Source organism: Ascaphus truei, chromosome 12 (genome assembly GCF_040206685.1).
Source record: "Ascaphus truei isolate aAscTru1 chromosome 12, aAscTru1.hap1, whole genome shotgun sequence".
Lineage (NCBI taxonomy): Eukaryota > Metazoa > Chordata > Amphibia > Anura > Ascaphidae > Ascaphus > Ascaphus truei.
In genome coordinates, this window is record NC_134494.1 from 9081511 (window position 1) to 9097187 (window position 15677).

Consider the following 15677-nt stretch of genomic DNA (forward strand, 5'->3'; position numbering starts at 1 on the left):
CTTCTCCTAGCTGACATTCCCCTTGTCTGGCTGTCCCAACTCCTATAAATCCAAAATACTGCTGCCATACTAATCTACCTCACTCATCGATCCACTATGCAAATTCCTACACTGTCTTCCCATATCCTCTAGAATCAAATTTAAGGCAGCAGTCCAAGCTGCCGTTAAAAAAAAATGTTCCCCCTTTAATATGTGCATCAAGATAAGACACACAATGGAGAAGGAACGGCTCAGTGAGTCAAGACACTGACTGGCACTCAATTTGGAGCAGGTGAGCCTTGTTCAATTCCCAGTGTTGGCTCCTTGTGACCTTGGGCAAGTCACTTTATCTCCATGTGCCTCAGGCACCAAAAAAAAACAAAACATAGATTGTAAGCTCCATGGGGCAGGGACCTTTGCCTGCAAAATGTCTCTGTAAAGCGCTACGTAAAACTAGCAGCGCTATACAAGAACATGCTATTATTATTATTATAAGTAATTAGCTACATTGCCGATCGATCTGTTTTCCTGTGATCGATTGTCGAAGATTTGGCTTGAGGGTGCCTAAATGGATGCCAATGTGATATATTGTGGGTACATTGCAGATCACTGCTGACTACAGCTAACTACAGTAGTATCCCCTCCCGGGACTTCAACAATCTTGGTGTGGTAATATATCTAATCTACAGCAACCCATGGTTACTTATAAGAGTCCTGGCTGAGAACCTGTTATCATTATTGTGCAATGCATGATTTATCTGATGTTAAATAGTTATATAGTAGATAAGGATGAAAGACATATGTCCATCAAGTTCAACTTACTGTATACTAAATTTAGACGACAGATACTTTATGCTATATTTGAACTTACAGTATTTTGATCCAGAGGAAGTCAAACAAAAATCATCATCATTATCTAATGATATTTGGTAAGAGGAAAAAATATATTCCTGTCTGACTCTAAATATTGACAATCAGATTTCTTCCTGGATCAACATCCTTCTCTTGTTTACTTATTTGGTATATCCCTGTATACCTTTCCTTTCTAAAACATATACAACTTTTTTTGTGAAGATATCTATTGTGTCTGCCATCAGGTATTGTATCTTCCACATTTTAACTGCCCTTCCTGTGAAGATCCCTTTCCTTTGTTGCTGGTGAAATCTCCTTTCCTCTAACGTTAAGGTATGACCCTGTGTCCTTTGTACTGCACTTGGGATAAATAGTTCTTTTGAAATGTCCGTGTTTTTTCTTCAAATATATTTGTATATAGTTTTCATATCCCCTGTTAGATGCCCCTTTTCTAATGTAAACAAATCTAATTTAGCTAGCCTCTCCTCATAAGTCACTTTATCTAGCTCCTTTATTAATTTGGTGGCTCGTCTCTGCTCTTTTTCTTGTTTCATAATGTCTTTTCTATGGAGTGGTGCCCAAAACAGTACTTGTTTTTCAAGGTCTGGTCTTACTAATGCTTTATAGCGGGGCATAATTATGTTTACCTCCCTTCCATCCATTGCCCGTTTAATGCAAGGTAAGATCTCGTTTGCCTTTGCATCAACTGCATGACTTTGGGCAGTATTGTTAAGCCTGCTGTCTACAAGCACTCCTAAATCCTTCTCAATGAAAAAGTCTCCTATTTTATCCCCATTTCATTTGTATGTATTCTGTCGATTCTTGTTTCCCCAATGCATGAGCATACATTTTTGTGTATTAAACCTCATCTGCCATTTACTTGACCAGGTTTCCAGTCTATTCAAGTCGTTCTGTAGAGATATTACATCCTTCTCTGATTCAACTCCCTTAAACAATTTAGTGTCATTTGCAATCATGGAGACTTTGTTCACTATGCCAACTTCAAGGTCATTAATAAACAAGTTAAAAATCAGGGGTTCCTGTATTGATCCCTGAGGAACTGCACTCCCAACTTTAGCCCAACCTGAAAATGTTCCATTTAAGGAAACTCTCTGTTGTATATCCTTCAACTGGTTTTCAATCCAGGTGCAAATAATCCTGCTTTATTTTGTACACTAACCTCTTGTGTGGAACCATATCAAAAGGCTTTGCAAAATCTAAATAGACCACGTCAACTGAATGGCCCTGTTATAAATTCTTACTTACCTCCTCAAAGAAACTAATAAGGTTAGTTTGGCACAACCTATCCTTCATAAATCCATGCTGATTGTTACAAATAATTTTGTTTTTCATGACATGTTCCTGAATATTATTGTGTACTAAACCTTCAAGTAGCTTTCCTACTATTGATACAATTATATATTTCCCCGGTTGTGATCCAGCTCCCTTTTTAAATATAGACACCAAGTCTGCTTTACATCAATCTTGAGGTACTGTGACTGTGGAAATGGAATCCTGAAGAACTCTTGGATGTATGCCATTGGCCAGGTGCCTTATTTACTTGAATTTTATCAAGCCGCCTATGAACTTATTTGGCTTCCTTCTGTGGCACCAATATTGCAATTGATTCTTTCTTGGTAAATACAGCGGCAAATAATTTGTTTTAAACCTCTGATTTTTCTGTATCTCCAATAATTTGCCTGCCCATCTCACACTGAAAGGGTCTTATATTGTCTTTTCTCATTTTTTTGTAATTAAGGAATTTAAAGATCTTTTTAGGGATATTTTTACTTTCTATTGCAATTCTTTTTTTATTTTCAATTTCTGCTAATTTCATTGTCCTTTTGCAACTTTGCCACATTCCTTATAATTCTGATATGATGCCTCCGTCCCTTCTGACATTTAGAATATAAATGCCACTCTCTTCCTTTCCATTTCTTCTCCTATCTGTTTATTTACCCACATTGGTTTAGACTTGTTTTTTTATATATATTACCCACACTGATAGGTGTGCTTTTCTAACCATGTTTTAAAGACTGCCCATATATCTTCCACATCTTTTCCTGCAGAAACATAATTCAAAATTATTCCTTATAGATTATTCCTCAGTTTATTAAAATCTGCCTTTCTAAAATGTAAAGTCTTTGTTGAACCCATGTACTATAGTTTTTGATAATTTACTGCAAACAGAACCATATTATGATCACTGTTTCAAGAATGTTCCCGGACTTGAATATTTGTTATTACTTCTACATTGTTTCATATTACCATATCCAGTATTGCCTCTCTCATGGTTAGCTCCTCAATAATTTGGGTATTGTAATTCTATTTAGGCACCCCCAAAAACCTTTTTCCTTTCGTTGTAATGCTAATCTTATTGCCCCAGTCAATGTCTGGATAATTAAAATCACCCAGTATGCAAACATTACCTAGATTTGATGCCATCTCCAATTGCAAAAGTATTTTGGCTTCCACAATATCAAAGATATTTTGTGGCTTATAGCATATTACTACAAACGTTGTCTTTGTACTTCTATCCATAAAATCTGTAAATTTGTATCATTCCCTTCATAAGTAATAGGTTTTATATATTGTTTAACATATAAACATACTCCACCACCTCTTTAACCTTGATCCCTTCCGAAAAAGGGAATATCCCTCTAAATGAACTGTTCAGTCATGAGTTTCATCCTACCATGTTTCAGTAATGCCTATGATATCATGCTGCTCTTTTCTAGCTATTAATTCAAGCTCCACAATTTTATCTGTTAGGCTTCTTTCATTAGCAAGCACGCATTAAAGTTCTTTTTCCAGTTGATATTATTATCTTATCTGCTCCTGTCTTTCTACTCCAATGATTTAGTCTTTAGAAGTTTACAAGTATTATTTGTATTTAATGTGTGCCTTCCTGCTTGTCAAACGACACTTCCTCCCACCCAACCTCCATGACCCCTAGCTATATTCCCATTCCTATCTATTCTGTGTAGTCCATTACCTCCTTCTTGTCCCTCCCCCTAATTCCTATTTTAAAATCTCGTCAGTTTAACATACTAATAATCCTATGAACGTTAGCATCATACACTCCATCCACTGTGTCTCCTCAGCCAGGCAAAGACAAATACTGTAGCTGGAACTTGTTTTCAAACGTTTAGGTTATCCACAGACCCAGCCTTACCATGATGATGTATACGATAAGACTAATCACTCCCAGTGTGAGAAACATTAGAGACAGTAGAATTGTTCTTTGACTTTTTTTGACGGGGTCTAGTTCTTGAAATGCCTTAAACAAGAAGAATTACAATAAGTAGTTAATGGAATTGCACGTGATTAGCAGAAGAAAACAATTTGTTTAAAAATAAGGGATTTAAAAAAAATAATTATTTACAGTGGCAGCCGAGCTGAATCTAATGCGGCTGCCCCCGCAGTTTAAAAATAGCGCGGGCGGCGCGGCTGTCTTCGGCCGAAAACCGGCCAGTTTTCCCGCGCCTCGGGCGCTTTCAATAGTAAGCGCCATTAGCGCTTATCTATTGAAGCGGCCGTCGCGCGGGAAACTCCGTTTTTAAACGGAGAACAGACCCGCGGCTAGCCCGCTATGCACCCGGCGAACATTAGATTCAACCCGGCCGCGTCAGTACATACTTTGTAGTTGATCCTCAAACCTCCTTCAAATCTGGCAGCTAATGTGACTTTACCTAAATAGGAGTTTAACACCATGTTAAGTTAGCACTACCTTGTGTTAGCTTCAAATAACACGGTGTTAAGCCTATCTTACCCAAAGGTTGCATTATTTCCTTCAATGCCCTGAATAGGTGTTTAATTACATTTAAAAAAAGAGAAGATATGAGGAAAAGAACCCTGCAAATAACAACATGATAACATAGCGAACTGTGCTCTTACACTTATCCAGACCCCGTAAAAGACCTACTGTATTTCTGCCACCTTTAGCTATGACCTAACTAACGTAACAATAAATCCCTGCGGTAACAAAATGGAGCTCTGTAGATATGCATTGTTAGAGGGAGCACTTCTTTTAGATGTTTATTATTTATTGTTTATTACTTCTATTAGATATAATTAGCACTAACAGCTGTGCAAGAGCTCGTTACGGCTGAAATCAGCACTTGACACATCGTTGTGGGCTTTGAAGATCCCTTTCATCACTGAACGAGTCATTAACTGAAATATATTTTATTTAGACTGCGCCTATGGGTGTATGGCAATATATCTAAATGTCCCCTATGTTATGGGGGTTCCCGCATTTATAGTTTATGTAATCATGTGCCCTTGCGGCATTCAATATGTGGGGAGGACAGCGCATACCTTGAGTACGCATTTCCTGGAACACCGTTGGAATGTAGTACATGGTCTACAGACACATAGTCTATGTAGACACTACATGGAAAAATATAAAGATCCGACCTCACTACGAGTAATGGAAATTGAAGCAATTACACCCTCCCTATTGTGTGGAGATAGGCACAAGAAATTAAATCTAAGAGAGACTTATTGGATCAATGTAAATACATTATGTCCAATGGGTCTTAATGATTGTATAGACATTAGCACTGTTGTTTGAATGTATCTCCTCCTCCTGTCTATTGATTTGGCATAGAGGTAAGGTTCAAATATGCTTGACATTTTCCCTCTGTTTCCTGTTATTGAGAGGTTCCTTGGCTGGATTTAAACTTTTGATCACAGCACATATTTCATTTTTTCAGTGTTTTTAGTTTTTTGTTTAGTTTAATTATTAACTTCATTTGGGAGATTACCAATATTTCACATATTTAAGTTTCAGTCACTAATTAAGTATGGTTCACTTAATATTTTAGGTGGAAAAATTATATATTTGTTTTTTTAACAAATATTTATACACAGGATTGGAATAGTTTACAGTAATTCACCAAAAATAAGTGTAAACATTATTAGTATGAAAATATCAAACACATTCAGTGTTAATACATTATTATTATTATTATACAGTATCTATTTATTTGGTTTATGGGTGTTACATCAATTTTATTAAAATGTAGTTTAGTTGGTTAAAATAAAATGTAATATTTCATAAAAGTAATATACAATATAATAATAAATAATTTAGGATTATATGATTGTTGTACACTTTTGTGTGGTCAGGTTCCTGTTCTCTTGGCTGTTTGTTGTGATACCGAAGTCTGTTCTCTTTGTCAATATATAAAAAAAAAAAAAATCAATTATGAGAATAATGGTGATTCTCCTCCAGTCTATCCCATTGTTTAGGGTAATCAATATGGCTCTCAATCGGCGATATCCTTCCAGATTTATTGAACACTAGGTGTTATTTTCATTCACTTTAAGAGTGGATTTAAAAAAAATTAAATACCTAGTGGGATTATTATATGTACAATACATATTTATGTCTAAACTTTATTCAGGTTAGATATACTGCATCTCTAGTTAGAGTTTGGGTAATATATATATTGTTATTGTAGTACATCTGCTTATGTATTTTGGCAATCATTTAGAAATTAGTATTCTAATAAACAATACATTTTTCTGCTGTCCTCTAAACAAGCCGTTTTAGAAAGAGGTTTTTTCTTCCTCCACTTTTTTAGTATTTAACAAGAATATATATAGAAAACAAAGTGTATATAATGTATTGAGTATGTTTGTTATATTTGTACAAAGTATCAATCAGGATATGTCTGTTGAATAATGTGCTTTATTGTATAACTCTGTTACTCCACTTAGACAAATATGCTAATCTGAGGGACCTAGAATAGTATATACACAGGTACAAATTAATGATGTCGCTCTTGATTTGGATTCTGGCACTATATATATCATGCAAGTGCAGTTAGAATCCATCCCCTGATGAAATCAGCCTGGTTTGTGGAAACACGTAGGGTTAAGTGCTGCGGTGAGAAGCTGTGTACAAAGATTTTTAATCACAACATCAGAGAAGCAGGTTATACTCTGCCCTAGAGTATCAGGAACTTTTCCACTAGGAACGATGTTGAATAACTGCTGGTTGCCGGAGGACTCCCTAAAAAGTAACACCCACTGACCGGATTCTCAAGGAGGCTGTCCACGATGGATTGAGCAGAGCAGTGTCTTGGTTTAGTAATTAATTGGTTTGATTGGTTACTGTTTGAAATAATTCCGAGTTGTTTGATTAATTGCTTTGATTGATTAATGGTTTAATTAATTAATTGTTGATCTTGTTATTGCGTGTATTAATTGGATTAGCTGGCTAGTGTTTTAATTTAGTGAAGTGGGTTTCTTTTTAAGTTTTGTAATGTTTTATTATTGTGTGTTTTGAGCATTAATGTATTGTGATTAGGGTGTCCATTGAGTTCTATAGAGGCTTATCATGCCCATATTATTACATGGGTATGATGTACAACTATACTAATCAATGGGTACAGGGTGGGTATAGTGGGTCCGGGGAGAGTGGTTAGGCCTCCCGGGTGGGTAGCGGGGCAGGGTGGGTTAACCCCTTAATGACTTTAGCGGTTATTAACCGCTAAGGTGATTAAGGGGTAAGGGCCCATTAGATTGTATTTATTATGTATGTATGTTTTCTGGCAACGGAGGACAGGGATTTTGCTTATGAGGATGTCCATCATATTGCTGTGGTAAGTAGAACTGTATTTATTTAATTGATTTATGTTGGCTAATGTGCTTAATAATGGCCAAATAATCTATTATCCATATCTGGTGGTGGTGGGGGGATTGATTGAAATGTAGGCCATGTTTTATTTGTTAACATACAGGGTTGGTACCTTAGGTCTGCGGGGACCTATGGAGACCACCTGAGGACCCCCTGACGCCCACGAGGACCAACTGCGGACCCACGGGGGACCCATGCAGGGAAGAACCGGGGGCCCCACACCTGTGCTTGACACTACCTGTCTTTCTAACTATCGACCTGTCTCCCACCTGCCTTTTCCCTCTAAACTCCTTGAACGTCTTGTATTCGCTCGCTTGCTTCTTTTTCTTAAAATCTTTTCTCCCCTAGACCCTCTACAATCTGGCTTCCGCACTGGTCACTCCACTGAAACAGCCCTCAGTAAAATAACTAATGACCTCCATGCTGCCAAAGACAGAGGTCATTACACTCTGCTCATATTACTCGACCTCTCTGCAGCATTTGATACTGTGGACCACCCCCTTCTCCTTCACATTCTCCATACTCTTGGCATTTGTAACAAAGCTCTATCCTGGATCTCCTCTTTCGTCTCCCATTGTACTTTCAGGGTCTCTTTTGCAAACATCTCCTCCTCCTTTATCGATTTCTCTGTGGGGGTACCCCAGGGCTCTGTCCTAGAACCCCTTCTCTTTTCTCTTTACACACTCTTTCTATGTGACCTAACCACATTACTTGGGTTCAAATATCACCTCTATGCTGATGACACACAAATTTACTTTTCTACCCCTGACCTTACACCTTCTGTACAGACTAAAGTTTCTGAATGTTTCTCTGCTATATCATCCTGAATGGCCCTCCGCCGACTTAAACTTAACATGGCAAAAACAGAGCTCCTCATACTTCCACCCAAACCTGGCCCTATTTCCTCCTTCCACATTACTGTTAGTAGAACTATCATTTACCCAAGCATGCCTAGGGGTCACCCTCGACTCCTCTCTCACATTCAAAAGGTAGGAAAAAACTGTCATTTTTTCCTCCGCAATATTACCAAAATATGCCCTTTCCTCTGTTGCTCGACTGCAAAAACTCTGACACAGACCCTTATTCTCTCTCGTCTCGACTACTGTAACCTGCAGTCTGGCCTTCCTGCCTCTCAACTGTCTCCCCTACAATCTATTCTAAATGCTGCTGCCAGAATCACTCTACTCTTTCCGAAATCTGTTTCAGCGTCACCCCTGCTGAAATCTCTCTCCTGGCTCCTTTCAAATCCTGTATCATATACTCAATTCTCCTACTCACTTTTATTGCTTTACACTCTTCTGCTCCTCTTTACATCTCATCCCTAATTTCTCGCTATACACCATACAGATTCTTGCGTTCTGCTCAAGGATGTCTTCTCTCTACCCCCTTTGTATCTAAAAGCCTTTTCTGCCTTAAACCCTTCTTACTGACTGCCCCACACCTCTGGAATGCCCTTCCCCTCAATACCCGACTAGCACCCTCTCTATCCACCTTTAAGACCCACCTTAAAACACACTTGCTTAAAGAAGCATATGAGTAACTCTGTGGCTGATAATTAACACCTCATACATTAACCTTGGCCCCTTGCAAACAAACTTACCAGAACGCCCTCCTACTGTCTCTGTATATTCTTCCTACCAACCAATTAGAGTGTAAGCTCTTCGGAGCAGGGATTCCTTTTCCTAAATGTTACTTTTATGTCTGAAGCACTTCTCCCCTTTATGTATTATTTATTATTTATATGATTGTCACGTATATTACGACTGTGAAGCGCTATGTACATTAATGGTGCTATATAAATAAAGACATATATATATACATACATGTTTGAGTTAAAGTATATTAATCACCTGATAGTGTGTAGGATTTAGCTAATCCAATATGCAGCTTGAACAAGAACCAAGCAGAACAATTACCGTAAATACTACCACTGTACTGTATATGGTTTATTTCAAAACATGAACCTGGAAGTTTGTAATTAGCACAAGCATGAGAAGCAACCATTGATTGGTTTAAAATGGAACACGACGAGGTACAAATAGCATGTCCAATGCACAAGACCACATGTTCTGACAAAGCATTGGTGAATGCGAAATGCGTTGTTCCAGTGTGGGACGTGGAGGTAGTTTGAACATCGTCAGCCACCGTAGTTCTCAGAAGTGCCCTGTTTACAGTCCCACTGTCTGGACGTGGGAGCGGGAGTCCACTGCAGCGAGGCCCCGAAAGAAGCTGCGTGTAGCCAGGGCGAGTGTTTTTAATGTGAGTTCACAGTTACTCTACTTTTTATAAATAAATTGCATTTATTCCATCTATGGCTGTTTGTTGTCCTATTTGGGCATACTGAGAGGATGCAGGGTGTCTGCACATACATCCGACTGAGGGACAGAGTTCCAGAAGCGAGACAGCAAAGTAACACGGACAACTTTACTGATGTGAATCCCACTCACACATGGCCGTGTGAGTGTAAACATTGATATACCTTCATTGATCACCCTTATCCTTCCATTCCCCTTCCCCTTTCCCCTCCCTTCCCCTTTTCCATTTCATCCAACTTACCAGACTTCTGTGTATTGTGATCAGTTACACAATTACTACAAGTGCATGAATATTTACTGTACATATTATTTTTCTTTGCGCTCACCGAATTCTATCAAAATTTGCTCAATGAATAATCCTGGTAAAAAGGTGTAAATGCCTGGTCTCCCGTGACAGGCCTCCCACCAAATTTCCCCTTATTTACGCCAATAATTATGTAGTACGTAACAAAGACCCTGCAAAACTGGGAAAAGCAGGTGGAAAAGAAAAAACAAAAAACAGCTGTGATAAATGAGGCAGCATGGAAACTCCATAATGAAGATGAAGTCCCCCTGCTGCTCCATAACCATCAAAATGTTTGCCTTTGTAAGGGTTAACTACCCATGCAAAACAAAGTATAAACTGGCACTGCTCATGTCAAGAATAGTTAGGGTACCTAACCTAATTATGTTGAATGTTGTGTGTTAAAACCCAAGTTTATTATGATTGTATGTACAGTATGTGAGGAGATGTGAGGTATATTGTCGGGTGTGGGGAGGCCTTGAGTCACCAAGCCGGAGCAATGTTCATGCCCTGACAGCATGGTTCCAAGCTCTACGGGGTGTCTGGAACCCTAAACTGGACAGGACAATTGCCTGGTCGGCATGCTCTTGATAGGCCAAGTTCACATTTCCTTCCACTCCAGAACAGTCCCCCTAGGTGGGTGTTGCCATTGCAACCCAGCCGCGACCCGAGCTTGGCCGAGGCAATCATACATCTCACTCCTGATTTGGTCCCATATTTAAAGGGACACTTCCAATTTGTTCCCAAGGCCGCTCCCGTTTTTGTGAATGTTAACCCAGCTACTATAATCAGGCTGGATAAGTCATAGTTCCAGAGTTCTGGGGGCTAGAGCTGGTATCATAGAGACTATGTCGGTGGTCAGATAAACCTGATGTGACGAATCGATCGGATATGTGGTACAGTTTTAGAACTAATCATCCTGACAGTGGATGCCATTGCTTTCTGGAGACCATTTGGGGTCACTAAGGACTATAATTCATTCATTCAGGGCAGGCCAGCTTCAATGTCTCCCTGCACCTAGTGAGCGGAGGGTATGTTTGTTTAATCCCTTTTATTTTCCTTGACTGCTGTTCATACTTGTGTGTTATCCTGACATTGGTCCATGGTTAGGACCGAAACATCGATCTGATTTCCCTTTAATATATCCAATATTAGTCCTATGGAGGGCTGCCTTTTTTCCTGCTTAGGAGAAAACATTGCTTCATGGATCGCGCCATTTGGCGCATGGCGTGCACCCGAGGCAGTTTCAAACAAGTGGTCATGTGAGTGCTCCCTTTTTCTATACCTATTGTACATACAGTACTTGTGTATTCCCATTACCGTCTTAATAAACTTTTCAGTTTGTTATCTCTTGTTGCCTCCCTGAGTGTGTCAGGTCAAACTTGTTACGTGACAACAGTGTATGCTGACAACTAACACAGAAATGATGGAGGTTAATGATTGTGATAAGAGTAAAGTGCTACAGTATACTAGTTATATCTGCACTTACTATGTGTCCTCCATACCATTTTCTACTGCAACATATAAGCCTAGATCACAGAACACTTGATACCTGTATATTGACTCTGAAAGAATACATTTTAAAAATGTAATTTGGTCTGACACATTCAGTAGCCTCCTATTCATTAGTTGTTCAAAACATGCCCAGTTTAATCAATTTGTATTTCAATAGCAGACAAATGCTATAAAAAATGTTTTTTTAAAGTTATTATTAGATGTGTGTTATTTTTTTATTTCCTTTTTGTTTCAATTGACATTATATTAATGATTAGAATTTGCACATTATCACCAGGGGTGGATCCTTGGAAGTACATTTCGAACATTTTGGCAACAATGGCAGTTTCTATATTGTGGGAGGAAAGATCAATTAGTCCATTACTACCAAAAATATAACTGTTAAATGGGAATATGAACTGTAAAGGCATATTAAGATATTTTACCAACTGTATTGCTCACTTTAAAAGTCACAATTTTCCCTAATGTTACATTACATCAAAACTAAAATGGTAAATTATTAACATTTTGCTTATACAGTATAGTACAATTCAAAAATACTGTTGGAAATATTCAGATAAAATCTTACCCCAATAACTTTCCCAAAAATCACAGCAAATGTTGGGTATATACCACCACAGACTGCTGCAGCTATTACTCCAATCACAATGTACAACCATTCAGGTTTGTTCAAGGCAAGGATTTTACTTAAAGTTACATCAGGAAGTTCTTGTTGTTTCTGGAAAGAAAAACACGTTAAAAGTTATCCCATATTGTAAAAAAAGTTGATACTTTTGAAAATGTGCAAAAATCATCAGATTTGACATATTATCTATGAAATAATTTACATTTATTTTATTTTTAAATTAACCTAATACTTATGTTAAAGCTACCACTGCTCATTGAGTAACATCAAATGGTTATATTGTGGCAAATACAGTATGTAGACAAACAAAAATCGAGCTAGTGAAGCAGCTCTCTACATGTTATATGTACAGTGTTTATGCAAAGTTTATTTCAAGCGAGCCAGTTGATACTGGTAATGTCATGTTCCAACCTCATTTTTTAGCAACACTGGGTAGGTTAGTATCTCTTTTTGCCCTGGATTACAGTACATTGTAACCACTTTATGTCAGCCATTTCTTGTGCGAGTAAAAATACAATGATTTTGCTTTATTCTCCACCCGCTCCTTTGTTTTGCTGTAAAGCATGGGGTTGTTCGAGTACAGGCCTCTCACGCCAGTACAAACAAGACTTTTCCATTTTTTACAGCACAAAAGCAAAATTCATATTTATTTTCTCACCAATCATAGACGTTTTTAATAAATACGATTCGTTACTTATAATACATATAATGAATCATGTTTTTAAAGTTCAAGACTGTGTTATTGGCAATTTTTTCAAATGAAATGCCACATGTCCAATTACATTTAATATCCTTCAAGCATAGACATATTTAATAATTACCCCTACAGTAGCTACTTTAAAGATTCTGTAGTAGTACGATCAGTCATCGATTGCGTTAAAAATAGTTAGTATTAGACTCATATTTTGAATCATAAATCTTTGGAATCAACATGTTCTTCATTATAGACATGTGTGAATATCAAATAGTCCTAATGTGGGGGTTGTCTTGTAACAATAATAAATAAAAGATAATAAAATAAAAATGATAAAAAATAATAAATACAAAATAAAAAACAAAGAAAAAGATAAAAAAACAGATATTGTGTCTTTAAATTATTTTTGTCTCTTAGAAAAAGAAGAATTATAGTGCTCGATCCAATATTTTATATATATATATATATATATATATATATATATATATATATAAATAAAAAAAATAAAAAAATAGACGATACCGTTCTGTTGCTAACGAAATGCTTTTATTTGTGCGAGCTTTCGAGATACACTGATCTCTTCTTCCGGCGATGTTACAATGAATAAAGCAAGCAAGGGGTTTTACTTAAAAACAGTATCTCTTGGAATGTTATCTGTGCTTGTCCCTCCCCCGTGTGTGGATGCGATTTATGACTTGAGGTGTTAAATGGTTCCTGAATGTGAGTGATGTAAGAGTGTGTGTGTGTGAATCTCTGTGAATATAAATGAATGAAGAGCCCACAGTGTATACAGTGCTTTACAAAAGGTGTGTGTGGAGTGGGAGTGTATATTAATGGTGTGGGTAGGTACCACACATGGGGGAGGGACAAGCACAGATAACATACCAAGAGATACTGTTTTTAAGTAAACCCCTTGCTTGCTTTACTCATTGTAACACGCCGGAAGAAGAGATCAGTGTATCTCGAAAGCTCGCACAAATGAAGTCGTGATGACGTAATTGCGCAATCAGTCCCTGACGCGTTTCGTCACCAGAGGGCGACTTTCTCAAAGTCACGACGTTGCGCACGCGCACGAGGCCGTATCAAGCGCGAGATTCATAATGCGGCCATTCAAGGTGGAGAGGTGATTTCTGGGACCTCATGGACTGATTTCGAGTTGGCAAACTACACCTCCGGCCTCCGGTGAGCTACGACTTCTTCACGCAGCCCTGAGGGAGCCTATATCCGCGGACCTTTGCAGCACAGAGACCGGATGGTTGTGATATTATCACAAATTGCTTTATTGTCATTTTACTCTTGTGAGTGCGTTTCTTCCCCCCCCCCCCCTCCTCCCTTCCCTTTTAATATTAAATACACAGTTTTATGCTATGGGGCGTGCGCTCTCTCTCTTTTCTCATATATATATATATATATATATATATATATATATATATATATATATAAAATCACAATCATAAAAAACAAAGAGTAGCTCTATCAATGTGATATGTGAGTTCTAATGTGTATATAAAATAATAAATATTATCCGTAGGTGGATGGATGGTACACCAGAGAGTCCCCTCTGTATCAGCAGTGAAGCCCACAGATAATCTGTGCTCCGTCCTGCACTGTAGGGAAAGTGTCCAAGTATTTTGTATGCAGACCTCCACACTCCGTGTATCTGGTGCAAGAACACTGCCACAGCAGCCCTTCAGGAGCGCCTCACTTAGCACTGGTCCAATCACCTCGTGTAAAACACAGTCTAACAACCTCAGAACAGCTCCCTATCGGCGTAGTGACGCCAGTGCATCACGACTTTCGGCGCGTTTCGTCACACAAGTGACTTCTTCAAGGAAACCCTTGATACAGAGAGGACTCTCTGGTGTACCATCCATCCACCTACAGATAAGTATCCGCTACTTACCACCCACATACACCTATGCTATATTGTGTGGCTGAATTATCCTCCCACAGCTCCTGCCGGTTTTACAGATTGTCTGCCATGAATGCTTTTTTTTATATTGAAGTTAGTGCATGTCCTGGCGGCCACCCTTGTTCTTAAATACATTTCTAATATATACATACTGTATAATGCTATGGAGCTGGCACTTCTTTTTCTCCCTTTCTTTTCTTTTTCTCTCTATATATCACTTGTGAGCACATTTACATGTCTTAGACAGGTCTGCAACCCTGCCTTTAACCATTATCACCATTATACAGTGCTCATTTGCATGTAATTTCCCAGAATCCCTTGCTGCAGTGGAAGCCCTGTATGCTAGGTGATAAACATGAAAGGCAAGGTTGCAGACATGTCTAAGACATGTGAATGTGCTCACAAGTGATCTTTTTATTTGCTATATGCAATATGGTGGAGGTTTCTTGTTGCCTTTTTCACCCACCATAACTTAAAATGTGTATGGTATATATATATATATATATATATATATATATATATATCATACACATTTTAAGTTATGGTGGGTGAAAAAGGCAACAAGAAACCTCCACCGTATTGCATATAGCAAATAAAAAGATCACTTGTATATATATATATATATATACACAGTGGTCGACAAATCACCAAAAAATCTACTCGCCGAACAAAAAAATCTACTCGCCACCTAGTACCACACGTGTGCTGTTTGAGCCAATAGGAGCTCGCCACGATGTTAAATCCACTCGCCCAGGGCGTGCAAATGTATAGGTTTGTCGAACACTGTATATATATATATATATATATATATATATATATATATATATATATATACAAAAAACAAACAAAAGCG

At 38.0% G+C, this 15677-nt stretch overlaps 1 protein-coding gene across 3 annotated transcripts in view; it reads right to left on the reverse strand.

Moving 5' to 3' along the window:
- LOC142463888 (ATP-dependent translocase ABCB1-like) overlaps positions 1 to 15677 on the reverse strand; it is a 279892-nt gene that overhangs the window by 25711 nt on the left and 238504 nt on the right. For all 3 annotated transcript variants that reach the window (XM_075566711.1, XM_075566713.1, XM_075566712.1), the window contains 2 exons: positions 12162 to 12311; positions 4007 to 4111 (listed from right to left, as the gene is read on the reverse strand). In XM_075566711.1, coding sequence (XP_075422826.1) covers positions 4007 to 4111; positions 12162 to 12311 — 255 coding nt within the window. The remainder of the gene's footprint in view (positions 1 to 4006; positions 4112 to 12161; positions 12312 to 15677) is intronic.